At 42.9% G+C, this 21,959-nt stretch overlaps 3 protein-coding genes across 3 annotated transcripts; 1 reads left to right on the top strand and 2 right to left on the bottom strand.

The window, feature by feature from the left end:
- Positions 1–2,319: 2,319 nt before the first annotated feature.
- On the bottom strand, positions 2,320–14,707 carry LOC6588881 (transient receptor potential-gamma protein). Its single transcript, XM_026988646.1, has 16 exons — positions 14,668–14,707; positions 7,645–7,823; positions 7,217–7,585; positions 6,820–7,152; positions 6,579–6,761; positions 6,279–6,513; positions 5,896–6,191; positions 5,561–5,829; positions 5,386–5,502; positions 5,124–5,319; positions 4,859–5,053; positions 4,568–4,793; positions 4,138–4,488; positions 3,798–4,076; positions 3,618–3,739; positions 2,320–3,560 (listed from the first exon to the last, which is right to left on the bottom strand). The coding sequence occupies exons 3-16, from the start codon at positions 7,565–7,567 to the stop codon at positions 3,330–3,332; spliced, it is 3,384 nt and encodes a 1,127-aa protein (XP_026844447.1). The 5' UTR covers positions 7,568–7,585; positions 7,645–7,823; positions 14,668–14,707; the 3' UTR covers positions 2,320–3,329.
- A 3,724-nt stretch (positions 14,708–18,431) lies between these two features.
- LOC6588882 (RE1-silencing transcription factor) lies at positions 18,432–21,193 on the top strand. Its single transcript, XM_002015299.2, has 3 exons — positions 18,432–19,904; positions 19,964–20,401; positions 20,468–21,193. Exons 1-3 carry the CDS (start codon positions 18,471–18,473, stop codon positions 20,789–20,791), a joined length of 2,196 nt encoding a protein of 731 aa, XP_002015335.1. The 5' UTR covers positions 18,432–18,470; the 3' UTR covers positions 20,792–21,193.
- Positions 21,194–21,274: 81 nt separating this feature from the next.
- On the bottom strand, positions 21,275–21,917 carry LOC6588883 (mitochondrial import inner membrane translocase subunit Tim9). Its single transcript, XM_002015300.2, has 3 exons — positions 21,775–21,917; positions 21,589–21,684; positions 21,275–21,519 (listed from the first exon to the last, which is right to left on the bottom strand). Exons 1-3 carry the CDS (start codon positions 21,832–21,834, stop codon positions 21,391–21,393), a joined length of 285 nt encoding a protein of 94 aa, XP_002015336.1. The 5' UTR covers positions 21,835–21,917; the 3' UTR covers positions 21,275–21,390.
- Positions 21,918–21,959: the final 42 nt, after the last annotated feature.

Genomic DNA, 21,959 nt, shown 5'->3' with positions numbered 1-21,959 from the left:
TAATTGTTGCATTTTTCACAACCGACTAAACAAATTGAATCCAAAATTGGTTTTGTAGGCTTGTCCACAGCTATGGCAGTCCCAACTGGGCAAAAAGGTCTTCAAAATCTATATAAATATATACATATACATAAATAAATATACATATATTTTTTACACAAAAACATTTAAATATATATACATATACATATATGTATTGTATGTATGTATAGTATAGTATATGATGATGGGGAAAACGAGAGGAAAATGAAAACGAAAAATTATTTAGTATATATGAATATATATGAAATTTATAGCCTAATTAATGCAACGCAAAGTGATTTATATTCCAATTATTATTATTTTTCTAATTAAATAAATTAAAATAAATGTAATTGTTTCTTTCCATAGCATTTAATGTGAATTATACAAAAACGGAATCTTATCTACAAAAAATCACAAACAAAAATCCCAAAAAAAATAAAACAAAAACAAAAACAAATGTTTGTTCATGTAAAAAATACAAATTTGCTTGATGCAAGTTAAAAAAAAAACACCAGATATACATATATATATATATATAAATAAATAAACTTAAATCGGAATCAAATGATAAATAAATGGAAATTATGTATGTTTCTATGTTTACAACGGTAAATGGTTACAATATATATTATATATGTGTGTATGAACGAAAAATACAACAATATACATGTATATTATTTTGTTTTTTACATAAATAAAAAAAAAAGAATGAACAATGAGGGACAAACGCGGAAACACGGAGAGAATGCCGAAAAAATATTTCTAATTATATACCTATGTGTCGATTTATTTGTTTATCTCATATAAATGACGGGACGACAACGCAACATTACAACAACAACAACAGCAACAAAAATAAATGAAACAAAAAAATCTATATACATATACATATATGTATGTATATATATATGAATATATATATAAAATTTATTTGCAAATATATATATATATGAAACATTTAAAATAAATGCGATATACAAATAATAAACATGCAGCTTGTGTTGTTAATGACCGGAAGTGGGGTTTGACTTTCACCTTGATTTGGGAAGAAATCACACTTGGATAAACAGATAAACTGAATCTCAGAGATGCCCATGCCTTAATCTTCCTAATTGTGTCTGAGAAATCTTACAGCCAATGAAAGAAGAGTTTCTATTCCTTGATTCTGATGTTGAATCTGGAGTTTGAGCGGAGTCGGAGGAGTCTCCACTCGTGACGCTGTGACACTAGCCCTACCCTAAATATGTCGACGGCATTTAGGATACATCCACTACAAGTTCCATCAGTATCTGATCTATTAAACTTCTGGGTCCCCATAATTTCCCACGTTACTTTGGTAAGAGTACTTTAAGTATAGGCAAAAACAATATAAAGGTAGGATCCCATACTTTTCAATACTACACGATTTTTATACCCGATACTCAAAATGAGTATAGATTTTTGCGATAAGTTTCCGACCCCACAAAGTATACATATATCTTCTTGATCAGCATCAATAGCCGAGTCGATCGAGACATGTCTGACTGTCCGTCCCGATGAGACTATAATAGCCAGAGCGATCAAAAGCCAGTTCGAGGGGATAACGACATATCTCTGATCAGATTTTAACATCGTATTATCGTACAGAAACTGATTTGAAAGAATTGGAAGCATTATCTCAGCGATTCACAATTTAAAAGAAACTTTGTTTAGGGAACTTTCCAAAAAGTAAAGGTTATGGCTCAATCGAACGAGATATAAAGCAGAGGCGGGCAATTTTGATTGAAATACATATCTAAGAATAAAGTGGATTTCTAAGCAATTTTTATTCCTGAAAAATACTTTTCATACTAAGGAATTAACTCCACCAACCGTAAAAAAGGATAAGATTTAGTATTTTCTTTTATTTTCGTTTAGATATTTCGTATTATTTTTATTTTGTCCGTGCAAATAACAATATTATTTGTATTTATTCTAACATTTGTTTCGTATTCGGTTCGGCTTCCTGCATTTGTTCGTTTGAGGCAACAGAGATATGTATGTACTCGGATGCATTGCATTGCTATATTACTAGATGTATGTACATATATCTGTTGATTCATTGCATCGAATGATATAAAATTTTATACGACATTATTCGTTATTGTTTTCGTTGATATTCCATATATAGTATGTATGTACTGTTCGTGTGTGGGTGTTTGTCTACTTGAACGCAAAAAATCATCTAAAAATTTTGATTATTCGTATTTGGTTTCATATCTGTAATCTATATATAGGTATAGTTTAGGTATATGTATATTATATATTTGTATGCTATGCTAAAATCGTTTTGTGTGTGAAGATTATGGATATGGATACACTTGAATGTATCTCGTATCCATAAAATGCATACACTTTAGTAGTACTGCAATATCGATTATTGTTTGCTGTGTTGTTGGTTAAAATCGGTGTATAAAATTTGTGGTATCTTGATTTATTTACTTCTACTGCTTGCTTGCTTGAACAACAAATCCTTGGCTTCAAATCCATTCTCTCAAATCAACAAATACACAGCGCGCTTCCCTTCAGTTCCGAGTACAATACGGTAATTCAATGTTCATCCAAAACTTATGTGTATAAAAAATATGTTTCATGCTAAGGCAACGTTCAACATCGATATGGGATAGTTTTAGTTTTAGTTTAATCCGTATTTCGTATTTGTATTCGGTATTTGGTAAAGGGCTTTTTCGGATCTTTGTTTCCAACTCGATTTCTATCAGGACCTCGAGTGGCTTTCTTTTCTTGTAAAGGTTTCTCTATAAAGCGATCGTATGATATGTGTGGGTGCTAGAGAGATAGTAGTAGAGTCTCAGGTGATGATTTAGGTTTAGGGTTGGATAATCTCTGACAATGCCAGCACTGAGAAAACGTGTTGAGTAAGAGGATACTTTGAACTTCTGATGACGGTAAATGGTGCTCTATGAAAGGTATTGTTGGTTTGGTGAACAGTTACAGAGTTACTGAGTAGTTAGTAAGCTGCAGGGATGTGGTGGCAGTCCTGAAACCCAGGGTTGGCTAACTAATCGAGTTTTCTATAGAGTTTTCTTATTTGATATTTGGTAAGTGATATCTATGCTATATCCGTGGTGTGAGGTATTTTAAGATCTAGGCTGTGTTGGTTTAAGTTTTGGTTAGTTTAGCGCCAGACTGTTTATGTCTTCATATCATCTCTGCTTCTGCTTCTAGGTATCTGCATCAGGTGCGCCATCTAAGTAGTTAGCTGCTATATCTTTGGTATCTCTGACAATCATCGTCCCAATTCGCTGAGAATGCCCCCACGCGTTCCCTCAGCCCACGGCTCCCATGGTCGAGACGCAGCTGGTGCTGATCAGGGGCTCCCTTGAGTTGACCGACGTATTGGATGGATCAATGGACAGCGTGAACGTGGACGTCTCCACCGAATCATGCTGGCTCTGGGTCTGCTCGTGTCGACGCGGTTTCACCAATTGGGCGGGATCCTTGTGCTGTACTCCGCCCTCGGCAGTGGCTGCCGGATAGCTGGACACACGCTTAAGGGTCTGGCAAAGAAAAGCCCATCAATTATGGGCTTCTAGGATCCATAGGCAAATACAAACCTTATCGTTCAATAGCTCTGCAGCGGCCGTGGCAGCTGCCACCGATTCTGTGACCGGACAAATGTTCTTGCTGGAGGAGAACTTTTTGCGCTTGCGCTTCAGCGCAGCAATGGCAGTTAGACCTGTAGGAGAAACATGTAGCGAGGGAGGGGTATGCTTGCGATCTAAAGGTTCACCCACCGCTGGTTGTGTGAAAGAAGTGTGAGCCCACTCCCACGTGCGTGGGTGTTGGATTGATCGAGGCAGCGGGTGTTGGTGTAGGCGTGGCTGCTGCCGCTGGCGGAGTGGACTCTCCATGGTAGCCGTAGCCATGCTGAGGTGAGTTCTGGGCATATGTGACCCGCAACTGGCCATGCACTGGTGTGGTATTGTTTGAGTTATTGCACACAGAATCCTCCGACTTGGAGCGTCCCAGCATCTTGCTCACGTTGCCCACCTTGGCGGCTTCTATGAGGGTTCCTGGAAAAACATTTCGGCCATTAATGAACTGCTCTAATATCGAAGATAAGGTTCCCAATACCCCATCGCTTCTTGTGTCCGGCTATGCGCTTGTTGTACGGCTTCAATGCGGACTTATTGTACTTGGTGACAGGGCCATTGGGCGTCACCGCAGCCGTTCCCTGTGTGGGCGATGTCGGGGACTCGGAGCCCCCACATCCCGCCTGCTGGCTCTGCTGTCGCTTGTGCATAAAGTTGGGCGTGAAGAGAGTGGAAATGGTTGAGCTGAGAATCTCGTGCTGATTGTCATAGTTGTCCAGCGATGTGGAAAACTCAGCCACGGGTGCCAAGGACCCCGTTGAGCCCGGTGGTGCGATATTGAAGCCCTTCATCAGGCGGCGCTCCTTCTGACGATTCTTTTTGCCACCGCCTCCTGGTGCAGAATATGAAAATATAGCAGGGAACTCTTAGAGAAAGACGTGATATCCTCATAGTCAGCTTCTTGGGCTTACCACCACCTTGTCCGGCCGTCACATTCGTGTCCATGCCACTGTTCTTCAGTATCTCGACCAGCTCACAGCGGAAGGCGGATATATCCTGTTTTATCTCGTTCACATCGTCCTCGGTGACGCCTTGGGACTCGGCCTTCCTCTGCTCCACCGTCACATAGCGACGCACCAGGTTCCGCATGATCTGCTGGTACTTAAAATCGCGATCGCTGGCCTGTTGAGCCTTGCGCTGGAGGGGATTTAAGGATAGATCAGACAAATTAACTCAGACGCTTCCATGTGTAAGCCACCAACCCTTATGGTTTTCAGATGTTCCCTACGAGCCGCCGATGAACCACTGCAGAAGACCCGTCGCATCCACTTGCACGCATACCAGATGGACTTTGGAGTGGGTATAATATTAAACGGAGGTGGACATGTCCCACCCTCCTCGAAGTAGCTAATCCAGAGCTTAGACCGAGCAAACTTCCACTCCACATCGGCACGTTCCTGCAATAAGCAAAAGAAAACTTCAGTTATCCGAATAGCCATCTCTGGGGACTCTTTTCGAGCTACCCACCGAAATCAGCTGATACGAATGATTCATCATGGCTATGAGCAGGTTGAGCAGCACAACAATATTGATCACCGAGTAGGTGCCGAACATCAGCATGCCCCAAAACCGTGTAAAGATCTTGATGCCGTCCAGCTCGAAGCTGTCCAAATCGATCAGACCAAACACAGCCCAGAAGAGGGTTTGTGTGGTCTCAAATAAACTGAAAGTAAAGAGTGATGCTCATCTTTATACGAACATCTTCTTAGGGAGATGATGAGGCACTCACTTGGAGAACCTACGCCATACAATACAGGCATTGGGATCATTGGTGCCATTCATATTGAGCAGCACACTGCTTGGAGAGACCTCCGGACAGCGTTTCTTTTCCAGATCCGCATAGTACCTGGAAGAATCGATAGATGATAGATGGGGATTGGTGGATGACGATACGGTGTACCCACCATAGTAGCTGATTAAGACCACTGCCAAAGGCAAACAGCACCAGGACATATAGAAAGAAGAACTTCATGATGTCCATTACCATGCGTGACAGCGACACTTGCAGTGGCCCCAAATGTGGATTCACCGAGAAGATGTATACCAGTTTGAGGCTACTAAAAATGTTCGCCGCACTGAACAGGCCCTCCGATATGAGCATCGGGTCCCAGGCATCCCAACGTTCGCGCGGCAGATCGGTGGCATGGGAATTGTAGATCATCTCCTTTTGCACCTAAAAGCGACATAAGGGTTTTCTTCATAACTAAATCGAATGTGACTGGTATGGAGAATTCCTCACCTGAAAGAAGGACACCACTCTCAGAGCAACAGTAGCCACATACAGGGAATTCGTAACAAAATCGATCACATTCCACATATCGTTGAGATACTCCTGCAGACCCACGTCCCAGAGCTGCTTGACCTCGCTCCAGATAAGGCCACTCACCCACGACAGGATGAGCCACTCGATGAAGGTGGGCTTGGCGCCCCGCTTGGTGGGCACCTCCTCCACCTTGTTCAGAATGTTCGAGTCGTCGGCAAAGAACCAGCCCCCAATGAAGGTCTCAATGCGCTGGGAGGCCAGCATCAATAGAACTGCATAGGTGGAATGGTATCGTAAGTGGAGGATTGGTTGCTGAGAGTTTCGGGAGGGGAGCGGAGCGGCGCTTAACGAGTACTCACAGAGAAAGGTGAAGTAGGAGGCGCTGTGGCAGATGAACTTGATGAAGGGCTTCCGCATGGTCTGGCCAATGCCGGAGTAAGGGGCCAGGATGTAGGCCAGCGAGAATATGGGGAACATAATCCCAATGCGAATGATATCCACGGCCTGCAGTGCCATGTTCTTCCGCCTGAATCCGGGCAGACCCTCGTACCAAATGCTCGCCAGCAGCTGCTGCACATTCGAGTGGGCCACAAACTGGTAGGGAGAAGCAGAGCATTCGATTATTATCCCAGATGAGAAAGGGGTATAGCCTCACTAACCTTCTTTTGCCGCAGTTTGATGGCCAACTTGAGGCGATTTAAATGCATCCGTTCACCATGTTCGTAGATCGGACCGGTGGGATCGTGGTTAAGCAGTATCTCCAGCTCGTGGGAGGTGCGGGTGTGGTCCAGCAGGGCAGTGGCAAAGTCCTGGCACTGCTTACGCAGTTCCTGGTATTCATTCTGCAGGGAATACATCAAGAATCGTTATATCCTAGCCTTGGAGAAACCCAATAATCACCTTAAATTCGTGCTCGAGGAAACTGAGACGCCGCAGCTCCCAGGACAGCTCGAAGGCCGTGAGTATAGGATCCTTGGATGAGAGTGCTATGAGGCTGGGACTGGCCAGGGCCCTGTACGCATTGATGCGCGATCGCGAGTGCCTAAGAGAGTCCTCTTGCCGTGATTGGACGCACTCATCGCAGCCACAGCGCACGTCATGGGGCATGGGCAGGACGGCGCCACGATCCAGGAGAATCTTGATTATCTCGTAATTGTCCCGATGGGCAGCCAGTATAAGCGGCGTGATGTCCGGAGTAAATGTGGAAGTGTCCTCCGAGGCAGACTCCCAGCTCTAAAGGGAATAGTATATTCAGTGAATTTAGGCGAAAAATAAGGTACGAGTCGAATCCACTCACATGATTCCCTTCGTTGTGGAAGGTGACATTCTCGTGGTCCAGCAGCACCTCCACAGCCTCCACAAACTCCTCAGAGATGGAGTGCAGCAGGGCATCCTTCGTGTCCACATTGTAGTTGATCAGCAGCTCCACCATCTCCAGGTTCTCGTTGTCGATGGCCATCAGCAGGGCGGTGCGTCCCAGCGGATCCACACAGTTCACATTGATGTAGTCCGTGTCCTGTGCCTTCTGCAGCATCCTTCGAGTGCCGGCCATGTCACCGCGCTCCACGGCCAGCAGGAACTTCTTCTCCTCAAGAGTGAGCTGTCGGATCTCCTGATGCGGTCGGATGGTGTTCTCCTCCTCCATCATGCCGTGGATGCTGTGACGCTGTGGGGATACAGAAAGGTATTTGGAGCTGCCTTCAGCGATCAGACAGTTGGACCCACCTTGACACGCCTGGCCGGCTCGATCTGGACTGCTATGTGGCCACTGCCACTGCTCTCGCTGCCCAATTTCTTGTCGGCATTCTCCGAGGCATCCGCTCCATTCTTGATCTTATTAAGGATGGGCGCCAGAACCGATTTCCTTCGTGCGGGGCTCACAAAGTGTAGCTTTTTTCCGTCCTCTGTGGGTAAACAGAATTACATTTCATGAGTACCACTGCAGGCCGCACACCTCCCTCCACACTCTGCAGAGATGTCTGGCAGAGATAATCGAGTTAACACAGTACCCGTACGGCCTTGAACAACCACACCCGACCCGACCCCACCCCACTCCACACAGGCAGACAGACTCTGTTCAAGGCCACACGCCCGGCAGAACTCCATGGAAATCATCAAATTGCCATTAACACTTATTTGCACTGATTTTCGATAGCCTTTGCTGAGCCGCAAATGAAATCATAATATCCAAGCGTAAAATGCAAACGCAAAAGGAAAACAATGAAAAGACAAAAACGCCGGAAAAACTCGCAAATGTTCGGTCGAAATGCTGGATACCCTTACAGATGCATTGCTACATTGTCATGGCACGACTATTTTGAAAACTATAGAGATAAACTATAATTCCTTGAGAGAAAATCAATAAATAAATTAGCCTAAATCCTTTTGGGAACAGCGGGTATATTAGTAGAGCCGCGGCCCTTGCCGCAGTAACAGTGACGGCTCAGAGCCCACCTCTGGCTTAACCCGTCTTGTTATTCTGCTTACTCTGCATTGCAAACATCTCCTTAAAATCATCATTCCCCTACAAAGGGTATACAAAGAGCAAAAAGAAAAAAGTGAAAGCGCAAAAGCAAACACAAACACGCGGCGTATACGCGATGTGGGGGGTTCCTTTAGAGGGTGGCAAGAGAAATCTGGGTCAATTATTGCTTGCATATTTAAAAGCAATGCACGCACACTGACACACACACACACACAGACACAGACAGTGACAAAAGCTGCCTGTCTGCGTATGTGTGTGTGCGTGTGTGGGTGTGTGGGTGTTGTGTGAGGTTCGCTGATGTTGTCAGTTTTTGGCATTTAATTTCAAATGACATTGGCTGCATCGGTAGCCTAACACACATCAACACCCCAAAGTAACCCCCACTACCCTCAGCACCCAGCGCCCACTGCGCCCCAAACATATTTTTCCCCATGCCTGGGTGCTCCTTCAAACCCCCCAACCTTATTCGCATCCACACCCACATGCGCCATAAAATATGCAACGTTGTTTGCAGAGCCCTAGACTTGGCATTGGCAGTGTTTTGGTGGTGCGGGTGGGTGGCGTGTAGGATTTGTTCAAACATTTTTGAAATATTTTTGGATATTGGGGAAAGTTATAGCTTGTGGGTAGAGAATGGTTAAACAGGCTAAAAGAAGTACGCTTTGAGTGTGATGAAAAACGAAATTTAGAAATAAATGCTTACAGAAGAAGCTTAAGGATACTTAAGGATAAAGACTGTAGATTATTACGAAGTGATATGTTGTGTATATATACGGAATGATTAACTGTTGAATCCGTTGAAAATAATTAGAATTTCAGTCATAACTAAAACTAAGCTAAATAAATATGTGTGTTTGCACGCCATCTCCAATAGAAGCGCCATACAAGGATACATTCATTATTCAGCAACTTGGTTAAACCCATACATTTTTAAATTAACTTTGAAATGTTCTGTCTTTTCCACAGAAAAGAACTTTCGGACAAGGCAAAGTGGTTGCCTTCTTCGTTGCCTTCGTTTCACGTGCGTTGAACTTTCATTGATTGCACCTACAACACACACACGAACACACACATAGATATTAAATACATGTGTGTCTGACACACAGATACAAAATACATGTATGCGCGCATGGGTGCCTCCTGTGGTGTGAGTCTGCGCAGGACCTAACCTAGGACAATTCCGTTTTGGGTTGTCGTAGGTCGTGTGCACAGGAAACCACAGCGAAAATGGCGACGGCTATGCCGCCATTTTGCACCCAACCCTAACTCACATACACATAGACATTTTGCTCGTTTCACGGCTGGCATACTAATCACCTGCTTGAACCATCGAAATGCTATTGATTGACCTGAAAACCGAGTACGAGTACTCGTATTAGCCAACATCAAACCTCAAACAGCTGCGATTTGTCCTGGTTAGGAGTACATTTAATATTCATTTGCCATTGTCACTAGCTGACTTAATGATGAGCTCGTTTAATGGGCTAAGGACTGGTCTGAAAACGAGTCAAAACGATAAGTTTTACCCACACTTCAGTATTAATCCTTGAAAGCCATATGACTCCCACCTAACAAGGTTGGGGCTATAAGGTTTATCTTCTTTACCTCCTTAAAAATATGTGCCACTATTTTCCATCTTATTATCCCCATTTCCATAATTCAACGTTCAATGTTCTTTCTCCCATAAAAATTGATGAAAATCCGCTCTAAACAGATATTTAGGACTTGCCATTTGTTCAACTTAAGTCTAAAAAATTCCCCCCAAGTTTGTTTGACCCATTTATGGGATATTTGGCTATTCAAGGCATAAGTAATCCAGCAAGGAAAGACATTGTCTTCGTGCAACTGCCGCGTACGTGGCGCATACGTAATGCGAATTTTGTACGAGGGATTTGGCAAGTTTTGCTTACCTTCGCCTTCTTCGCCGGTTTTCGCATCGCTCCATTTCGACAACTGAGATGGGAGAAAATAACAAAAAGAGAGAGAGAGAGAATATGCATATTAGTTAGTTAGTTTTGTTAGTTAAGGTAGTTCAGGGAATTAGCAATTCATAAATGGTGTCTTTTACAATTTTCAAGCACATTTTATCTAGTATTATGTACTATGGTGAATCCGGTAGATAATCCGCTTAAATATATCCTACTTATTAGTATTGAAATTAATTAGTAAATTACTTTTGCTTTGGTTATCAATTTCCCAATCAATCTCTGGGAGATAATCTCGTTATATTCCTCCAAACTCCCTGCCCCATCCAAATCAATCTCTAAAACCCATTTCCCTCTTTGAGATTCCCATTGAAATCGTTGTCTGTCTGTCACTATCATCGAAAATTTTGCAAATTTAAAATTGATGATTTCCGCCTTGGAAATTTTCTCGAATTTCCCAAACAGACGACAGACCTTGACAGCAGGTTCACCTTACCCTTAGACCAGGCTTGCTCCCAGTCTCTGGCACAGTCTCTTTCTGTGTCCCTGCCACTGACTCTGCCACAGGCTCTGCCACAGTCTCTGTCCCTGCTGCTGTTCCTTCCTGCCGCCAAAAACAAACCAAAACCTTGACACACAGAGAACAACAACAAGAACAGCAACAGCCTCAGTTGCAGTTGCAAGAGCCATGGCAGTGTCTGTGGCAGCAACAAACAGCAGATAATTAAATGTCAAGATTGCAGTAACAACTACCAGGAGAGGGGGGCGGTGCCAGAGGATGTGGGATAGGAGACACTGAACATTGGTTGTTGCCTTCACGCCTGACCAAACCAGCAGCCACATCCAAAAACCGCACACACAAGCAGGAAGGAAAGATAACTTTTGGTGGTAGAAGCAGCCTTAGATACCCTTGCAGATCCATCTTTTCTTTTGGTAATATACATATCACAAAACCATCCGATTTGTATGGAAGTCTGTAAGGTTTTACACAGAAGTTTTTAAAACTGATGCTGATTGTGGCCAGATACTCGTACTCCCTCCTGTTCAAATATTGCATAATAAATGATCTGGCATTACCTAATCTCTCCACCAGTACACTCTTTAAAGCCCAGACATATCCGTAGGCGGATAGGGAAGACACTACGTCGTTAGCCTCCCATTCGCGCGCACTAATTTCCTGTCGAGCTTCAGGTTCAGGTTTGTCGCTTCACCTCCAGCGAAGGTCTCGCACATCCGGCTGATGTTGGGGGCTGCTTTTGGGGTCTGCCGATGCTGATGCACTCGGCAGCTGAAAGCAGATGCAGTGGCAGGCCCCAGGTGGAGCCGTGAATGGGGAGGAGAAGCAGAATGGCATAAATCTGGCATGCATGCCTCGAGTGTCCTTGTTGCGGGCAACAACGCCAACGACTTGTGGCTCCTCTGGTCCCAACGCACAGACATACACACACACACACACACAGATACAGCTACAAATACAGACATAAAATGCGTGTCCTTGGCTCGTGCAGCAGGCAAAGACAACGTCGAGGACAGCCAGCAAAAACAACAGAAACAGCAGCTGAAAGCAGGAGGATTCCGGACAAACATTGCACAAATTGCAACACTCGACACAGAAAGAGATAGGCAGAGCAAAATGTAGAGAGAAAGAGAGATAGATAGATAGAGATGGTTAGAGGGTCAGCGGGAGAAGAAAAGGGTTAAAGGCGGCATTCCAAGCGTTGCAAAAATGCAATGGGCTTTTTATGGTACTCTATGCGTGGAATGAAGTAAGGATACATTAGGAAAGGTTAAAAATTAGAGTCGAAGAACTTAAGTATTAAATTAAGATAAGACTAAGATTAAGTACGTAGATCTATACCACTCTGAAAAGCCCTAAGAAGTCGCAGAAAGTTAAAGGAAAATTATGCAAAAATTATGCCTCACGCATCAAATGCTTCTCATTCCTTAAAGCTAAAGAAATCTCTATTGTACAACATGATATGGTACTCAATCCCAATCTGCATCGGGCAAAAGGGTATGTAAAGAAGACCCCAATGCGAAAGCAATAGAGATTTTCAGAATTTTTCCAACTTTGTTTACGTTCTTTTCGTGTTTTTGTTTTTGTTTGCGGCAGTAACTTGAGTCTGAAGATGAGGCTGAGAGGATGCAACCCAAGGCAACGGCAACTACTTGGCGCCGCCTCTCGACGCGTCACGCCCCCTTCACTATTTCTCCCCTCTCTGCTGCTGCTGCTGCTGCTCCTCCATACTGCCACCTGCCATCTCTCCCCCTGTGTTTAGGAGAAGGCCAAACGCAAGCTGCTTGAGAAAAGGGAAAAGTTCAAAGTGTAGGACGGCGACCATACAAATCAAAATTCAATGTAAGAAAAGGCCCCCCCACACACACACACACACACGCACCCAATTTTCATATGGAAATGCAGGTCGGCATTACGTATACGCCGTGTTCCTAGCAATTAAACGCGAACTTAGCGACCAGATGTTGTTGCTGTTGGTGTTTTCTGTTGCCGTTGCTGTTGCAGCTGTTTGCCGCTGTCCTTGAGCGCCTTCTAATTGAGGGCACTGCACTCGGTCGGCGGTGACCCCAAGGCACCCCTTTGCCATGCCACCGCCACCACTCTTCGTGCCACCACTTTTTTGCCACATGTTTCAACCCTTTCATTATGCCCTTTGCCAAAAGGATATGCTGATTCTTTCTCGATGTTGGGCACTGCCTAGGAGAATGCATTTCAGGGGTTAGGAGATCTTCTATTGGAGCCGTATAGAACTGTTTTTGGCCTGCAAAGTTTTCTGTGTCTCCAAAGCTGATTCACATCGAATAACTATATCATTTATTCAGCAAAAAAACAATCTACTACCTTAAAGGGTAACAAAATCTTCGGCCTTCAAAGTAAAGCTTCCTTTCGTGTTGATGTTTTGTTTTTGCCTAACAGCTGTTTAGCTGTTTAGCTGTTTCCCTGTCCCTGCACTCAATCCTTTATGTGCGGATTGTTATATGTATTTGGTCCTTTGTGTGCGTCTTCTGAATGTGTGTGTGTGTGTCCGCTTCCGTTGAGGGCGCAACATGCAAAGGCAAATGAATCAAATTTCTTGCCTGTGTTCGTATTTGTATTTGTGTTTCTTGCATTTATTTGCATGCAACGCAGACGTCGAGGGGGGAGCAGGGGCGCTTAACAACAGTTGAACTGCAACTGTGTGCATGACACAAACACACACATGCATACACTAGCACCCTCACACAGACACACACCATTGCATCAAAAAAGTAGGTTAACTAGTTTTTACGGTTAAATTTTGTTGAAAATACACGAAAGGTAAAAGCACGCTTTCTGAAGAAAGCTGAAAGAAAGTGCAGGTGGATAAAGTTCGATGGTCATGAAGATTTACAGACATATGTACATGTGACTGTTAAAATAATGTGAATCATAAATAAAGGGATATACAAAATGTTTGCTCAAAAACCAACCAAACATAATCTCTATTCCAAAATTCCACGGGACAGACGCGAGAACGCTAATTAGTAAGTGATTCTTTTGAAATATTGGGAGCACGTCCGACCCTACCTTGGCATTTACGAAGACACCAATCACCTGCCAGACGGCTATTCAATGAGGTTATTATATCTATTGTAACTTGAAGAGTAGAGACAAGACTTCAGACATTTTAACACAAGATATTAGATGATTAATATGGACACAAGAAGTTTAAATTAAACGCGAAGGACACTCTTACATTTCTATACATCCCATATTATCATAAAATGATCTATTTCTTTCTTTATTCCTAGTATTCCCTCTAATTCTCTGAATGATATCCCTCCATCATCTCTGATTTGTCCCTACCCTATCTATTACATTCCTACATTGCTCAGATATTTCGGTATTTGGCTTATTCTCACCATTGTGCTCACTCCTGTAAGAGTATCGCAATAAACTTACAATTATTTATAAGCATCTACAGAAATATGCGCTTCTCTTGTCCTCCAACTGTTTCTTTTTCACATTTATTTTCCGTTGAGCTAATCAAAGAGCTCTCGAGTGCCAAGCAACTCCTTCAACTTCTAGAAAACAGCAAATTAGATGAAAAATATCACTCCTTATCCTTCTTGAAAACCCCTCTCCCATGCCACCCATCGACCCCTATCCAACGATAGAGCTGCATGGAAATTGAGAAACTGGGACAAGTGGACGACACTGAAGAGTCATCGACAGCAAGATGTGGAGGAGAACGACCACCTGGCCGGGTCAAAGGCCACCGGGCAAACAATGAAAAAAGTGGCAAGAAGCAAATAATGATTCTCCTTATCATTGTATCTCCATCCCCCCACTTTGTGACTCACCTTGAGTTGAGATTTCCTCTTGAGAGCGGCAATTGAACGGGTTTGCTGTCGTAGAACCTCCAGTGCACCTCCGTTGGCAGCGACGTTAGCAGCGACGTTAGCAGCGACGTAAGCAGCGACGTTGACGTTGACAGCGACAGTGAGTTGAAAATTATTTTCGTTTTTCAGTTGTATTTAGTTTTCTGAAAAATGATTCCTGCCAAAAACTGTAATCGACAGAAGAGTAGCGATTTTTGAGGCGCGAATACCATTTGCTTAAACTCTCACGAAATCAGATTTTGTTTTCATATTTTTACATTCTTTTGTTTGGGAAATACTCTTGCCAGAAGGGGGTATTAATAGCTGGGATATTCAATTTATAGGGGACTTGAAAAGTGGTTGATGGGGCGTATAATTAATAGGAATTTCAAGGGTATGTTTAGAAGAAAACAGAAATGAAGTAATGGCTGAATTCATTGATTTCTGAATGATTAGAATAGAATGAAATATGAGAAGAGTTGTTTAAAGAATTTACGGAATGGGTAACGCATGGAATGTTTGAAGAATTTTGTTGATTGTTTGATCGTTTTGGAATTGCTTACAGGGAGAGTGGAGTAGAAATGGGACCTGAACTAAAAACCATTTTAGGAGAGGCATTTTATTAACAAATATTTGGAATGGCATGGAATTAAAGTCTCCCCCTTCTTGCAAAGAGTATACCACGTTCGGTTCCGCTCGAATTTCCGTCAAACATTCCCCCTTTTCTCTTCGCTTTGGTTGTTTACGAGTGCCCCTCGAGGAGCGGCGCGAAAAAGATGAAAAACATTTCGTTTTAATTATAAACAATTAGCATTGCAAATCTCTTTTCAATATTTTCATTGGATTTTCATGATTCCTTTGTTTTGGCTTTAATTACACGTTTGGACGTTTTGAATGATTCTTAACGTTTAGTTCATTTAGCTTGTTAGAATATCTCACTTATTTTTGAGATTTTGAGATATTTTGGGCAACATTCCGTTTCTCTTTCACTACAAATAACCTTACACAAATTGGAATTTGTTATAGCAGCAACCGGAATGAGTTGGGGGCGCGGGGGCTGCATATTTCCGTTACGTGCAGTGCAACCGGAAGTCCACACAAAGGTACACACACTCACACAGGCACACTCGAGTGCAGGGGATTTTTTTCGTGCTGTTGGTTTTCGTAACTTTCAAGAGGGTGTTTGACCCATAAATGAATTTATGCCAATTTAGAAGGGCTAACACCATTGTGCCTCCCCAGGGGAGGGTCGGAATTACAGTCAGAGGGGGGTGCTCTATGAAGGATGGGATGGGGGCGTTGGCTAACCAATTAAAACATATTTTTTTTTTATTGTGGAATGGTTGCTTGTTTGTTCCCCAGTCGGGGGTCGCTGGCTCCATGAGCAAACAGCATTTTCGGAGCAACATAACCGGATATATTTGTGCAATTATTTTAATGGCATGCGACGCCCACACACACACACACACACGAGTTAAAGAGCAAGGGACTGAGGCAAGCCCATTTTTCATTAGAATTTTACTTTCTATACCCCCCTCTATATGCCGCTTGTTGCCTGCCAAAATAATGTTTGTTTTTTTCACTTTAATAATTGGGAATATATTTCTACCCGTCGTGGTTTTACTTCTATGTGGGTTTTTATTTGAAGCTGCCGCGATTTCCTCTCGACGAGTTTTCCATGTGCCTTGGCCAGCTGTCGACTTGCAACTGGCCCCAAAAACGGAACGGAAAGCACGGAATGGCTAAAACTGCAAGGACTCCCACGAACATTGCAGCGAAGACGAAGCCGCGTCACGAAGCGTCGGGCGAGGCGGGGACTGGAGCGGCTCAAGGGAGAATTTCCATTAATGAAAACTCAATGAAAACGGAAAGCCGGCTGCATGCTGCGCAAAGCGCATGTGTGTGTAGTAAACAGCGGCCAGGATAATGAACTTTGTGGCACCAGGTCATAGTACAAAGAGGAGTGGTGGGCAGAGGCGGTTGAATGCAGCACATAATAATCCAATGAGATGTTCAAATTATTCAGGCACTCTTAACTTATTTTCTCTTTAGCTGTATTTAAACAGCAAATGCAAAATTTAAAAAAAAAAAAATTTGTTTTTGAAATACCCGCGTGTACACAGCAGACATCGATGTTTTTTCTCAAACATCGATGTTTTTCTGACACCAGCAGAAGGCTGTTACGCGCGCATTTCAGCCAAAAACGCTGCAGGAATGATAGCTGTTAGACTAATATTCGAGGAAATTAGAACTAAAAGAACTAAGCATGCATTCAAAATTCAAGTACAAATACAATTACTAAATACGGGAAAGGTACGTGAGTATTAGTAATTGAATAAGAGAAAGGGAATTAGTGGTGGATATAATGTGGTAGAGAGAATCAAAAACCGAGCATAAGACCCTAAATGCAGGGACAACGGTACATAGTTTCTAGTCGGTATATAAAATAAGTAAATATATATGTTTTGCTCTCCAAACATCGACAACATCGATGTCCGCAAACATCGATGTTTCTCCAGCTCTACTGTGGAGAAACATGATACCGTTTAGTATCACAATTTACGTATACAAATAGAATGTTGCTACCGCTGGATAAAACGTAAAACGTGACGTAACTTAACGGTTACATGACAGCGACAACGTAAAATTTTGACAGCTGACAACGTCAAATTTTGACAGCTGACAACGTCAAATTTTGACAGCTGACAACGTCAAATTGCCATGTAGCAAATGTGTAGTTACGATGTAACAGAACTAAAATTTAGTGGTCGACTTTGTTTAGTTTAAACATTATTTTATAAACAGTACTACAATAATTTTTATTTTATTTTTTATTGTATAATTATTATTATAATTATTATTCTTGATTTTTATTGTATAATTATTATTATAATTATTATTCTTTATTTTTATTCAATAATTATTATTCTTGATTTTTATTGAGTAACCACGAATAGGTGTAAGGATATATATAAATACAAGATAATAATCATATGCATGAATATGTCTAAAATATCTTTATTAATTACGGTTTAAAATCAGTTTGGAAAAACAGCTTCTTTATATGTACATATATATCAACGAAAAAGGGTATACCTGTGCCCAAACTCCGGTTAACGTGACATTTCATACTCACTTACGTTGCCACTGATTTTTTGTTGGCCTTTTTTGCTTAAACCTTGTTTTATCCACTATACAATAAAAGAGAGTACTTAAAAGTAGTCAATCAGGTAGAAAATTTATTCACTAATGGCCTAAAATTATGTGGGCAGAGCTAATGGTTTTAGTTAGGCAGAATTATTCAACGGAATAAAGAAATTGAACAATTGGAACGATTTTTCTCTTACGTTTTAGTACGTTTCATTTGCTTGACCATTTACGCTAAATCCTGTTTTTACGCAAAGTGCAATAAAAGAAAGTATTTAGAATAAGCCAGTTAAGTAGCAAAACTATTCATGAATCGTATAAAATTATGTGGGCATGGCAAAACGAGGAATATGGTTTCCAATCCTTGACGGAGAACAATTAACCCATTGAAGGCCAATTTTTTTAATTTTAATTTTCCACCGAAAAAATAAAAAATTTAATTCATTTAGCGCAGCTTAGGTAAAAAATATTGTGGATCTACATGGAGAATTTACAACCAGTAATATTTTACGTCATATTTTTCAAATCGTTGAACTGTTTAAAAAGAGGGGGTAAAGTGGACGAAGTTCGATTTCTTATCGAGACTGGTTGGCAATATTTGTTTTGGAAAATGCACAACAACTTTTCGCGTCTCCTAAATGGAAAATAATAGGAGTTTGCGGCCTGAGGACACGGAAAACGGGAAGTTTAAGTGCTGCTTTGACAACTGCAACTACGAGACCGACCGTGCCTACAACAGGTGGCGTCATGAGGCGAGTCACTCGAAGGTGGATTTGGAGGCACGGGCGTTCAAGTGCCATTTGTGCTGGTACAGCTCGGACAAGGCATCCAACATAAAAAGGCACCACAACAATCGACATCCGGGTTGCGAGGCACCGGCGTACAAGTCCATTAAGCCCGCCGCTATCGTTTGCTACGTGACGGGATGTACCTACTCAACGAATCGTCCATATGACATGAGGCGCCACCTCACGGTGCACAACAATCCATTGAGAGGCGACAAGGCGTTTAAATGCTTGCTGTGCACCTACAGCTCGGAGAGGAAGGGGAACCTCAGGCGGCATGTGGATCTGCGGCACAGTGGCCTGAGTGGAAAAAACTCTTCCGAAGAAGAGGAGCCGGAGCCGGAGCTAGACGAAGGACCTAGTACGGTGCCGTTTGCACAGTTTGAGCCGAATGTGCCGAGATTCCGATATTCATGTGCCATGTGCAACTACAGCTCCAAAAGAAAGCAGAATCTTGCTCGGCATTTGGAGCAAGTGCACAGTGTCAAGAGTGGAAAAGAGTCCTCAAATGATGAAGCAGCGGAGCCGGACGTACGGCAGAAGGTGAAGCTGGAAGTATTGCAAAAGGTGAAGCTGGAAGTACTGCAGAAGGTGAAACTGGAAGTACGGCAGAAGGTGGAGTTGGAAAAACGGCGGAAGCCGAAGCCGATTGTGAGCTATAAATGCTCGCTGTGCAGCCAGAGCTTCAAAAGGCAGGCGAACCTTGATCGTCATGTGGATGCAGTGCACAATTGGATGAGTGATATAGAGTCCTCACATGAAGAAGATGCGGAGTCGGAGTCAGAGCCGGACGTACGGCAGAAGGTGAAACCGATTGTGACCATCCATACATGCTCGCTGTGCGACTACAGCTCGAACAGGGAACCAAATCTGAGGCGACATATGGAGCAAAGGCACAGGGGCTTGAGTAGAAAAGTGGTCTCACATCAAGAAGAGGAGCAGACGGAACCGGACGAAGGGCAGCAGGTGGAGCCAATTCAAAGCAGCTTTGTGCCGGACAGGAAGTCCACTCTGAGGCCGCGGCGGAATGTGCGGTACAATGGCTTGAGTGATGTAGAATACACAGATAAGGAGTCTGAGCCGCAGGAAGTGCCGAATTTGGCTGATGCTGAAACGGGAAAGAAAGTGGTAGTGAAGACGAAAAAAGCAAAACAGAAAAAGAAGGAACGACTGTACGATGAGTTATTTGAGGAATTGGAAAATGATGATATGATAGTTGTGGAATGCCCCGAGGCTGATGAAACGTTGGCACGAACGCAGGACACCATTGGCCAAAAGCAGCTGATAGTGAGTACTGGAAGCATTTATATCTCTGGAAAGCACTAATTCTTTTTTGAATCTTCTAGGCTGTCGAATTAAATGGCCAATTGCACTGGTACGAGGCCATTGATCAACCCGCGGATGAAGCGCTCCAGCAGGCCTTCATCGACGAGCAGCCGCTGACAGTCGTTCGGCAGCAGGGGCATGCCCTTGTCGAGGAGCAGAGTCAGGCCCTCATCGAGGAGCAGGAACAGGCCGATGCCGACAAGATGCAAATGGAGGATCTGGACAATGAGCTGGCTCTGTCGATGGCCGAGCACGACGTCCAGGGGGATGATCAGAATATGGAGTACGTGGAACTGGTGACGACAGAGGTACCGCCAGAGGTGACGACAGAGGTCCCGACAGCGGTGACGATAGAGGTTCCAACAGAGGTGCCCCAACCTACTCAGCAGCAGCCATCACCATCGACAGCACCCAAGGAGCAGAAACCAGTACTGTCCTGGCGCTGGAGTGTACCTCAAGTAAGTGATTGTATATTAAATCCAATGCAATCCTTAAGCAAAACGCTGTCTCTCTCTCCTTCAAAGGCGGCCAACGAAACATTGACCAATGCCACGGACCATCCAATAACCATTACCTTGGAGACTATCATAGAGGATGACTTTCCTTTTTGGTGGGACGACGGGGAATACACGAAGATGCACAAGAACACCACCTATCGCGAGCACAACGGCACTACTAAGGAAAACATCCAGCGTATCCTCCGCATCATCTACGACCTGTACTACAAGCCGTTCAAGGAGGATCGCAAGATGTTTGATGTCTTTCAGATCAAAGATTCATGGCTCTGCGCCACACGGATGACAAGAATGCAAATTATTAAAGATATGTACTCCAAGCTAGGCACGTAGGCAAAATACGTACATAGTTATATGTACTACTAAGTATTGTAAGCTATTTTTTCGGGAAGTGAAAGTGATTTAAGTTTTTCTTTATTATTTCTACATTTTTCCGAGTATAAGCTATCAATATTGCAACTGATCTTATTGAATTAAATCAAAACGGATGCTTAAGAAAAATGTTTAAACAAGATAAGGTCCACATTGTAGTTACCATGTAAAAAAATTAATTTAGTGGAAATTGTTGACCGTTTTTGCTTAAGAAAAGGGTTTAAACCAATAAAGATCCTTAAAATAAGCCAATTTTGTAAACAATTTACAAACCAATCGGATACAAAAGGCGAGCTAACCAAACGATTGATCCGAACAGATCAACCTTAAATAATCACATTTGTGTCTTTTTTAAACGAGATCTCTAGCCCGTAAATAAATCAACAATAAAGCACACAGGTCCATCGAATATTAATACAATTTAAAGCGCATAGCTGTTGGTTCTCTGGTTCTTTGCTTGTCATCTCTTTATTTTTTCTGCACCAAAAATTCATTATTTTCTATAGTTATTGGTGTGCGTCCATGATGTGGCCCGCCGCTTAAAACTAATAGCTCTATTTCTATTTACCAGTCTTTTTCAACATGGCCATGGCATTCTCGTTGGCAATCATTTGGAATTCCTGGAAGCGCTGCGACACCCGCTGGTTCATCTTCAGGTACTTTTCCATGCAGTTCAGCGAACATTTCACCTGCAAAAAACACCAAGGCGGATGGATACTGGTCAATGGACTGAGCGAATCGCATCTCATCTCACTTACCTCGGTCTCCTTTACTTCGTGAGATGTGAAATCGCGAACACAGTCTTTGAAGCACATCTCGGTTAAGCGGTTGTAGGATATCAGAAAGTCGGAGAACTACATGTGGTGGATCAGCGATTAGTGAATAGACCGGCTAAATCAGCTGATTGCGCGGAAATTAGGCGCAAATAATGCCGCTGCACTCACCGTTTTTAGCTGATCCTTGTCCAGCTGATTGATATCAATTTTTTCATGTGTTTTTTCCATTTTCTTTTGCTATGTTTAATTTAAGTTTTCTTACGGCGATTGCTTTGATTATACCCGATACTCAAAATGAGTATTTTTATACCCGATACTCAAAATGAGTATTGGGGTATATTAGATCGGAATCG

Source organism: Drosophila persimilis, unplaced genomic scaffold (assembly GCF_003286085.1).
Source record: "Drosophila persimilis strain 14011-0111.01,24,50 unplaced genomic scaffold, DperRS2 tig00000191-arrow-pilon, whole genome shotgun sequence".
Classification (NCBI taxonomy): domain Eukaryota; kingdom Metazoa; phylum Arthropoda; class Insecta; order Diptera; family Drosophilidae; genus Drosophila; species Drosophila persimilis.
The sequence above is the reverse complement of the archived record's forward strand: the minus strand, read 5'-3'. Positions and strand labels throughout refer to the sequence as shown.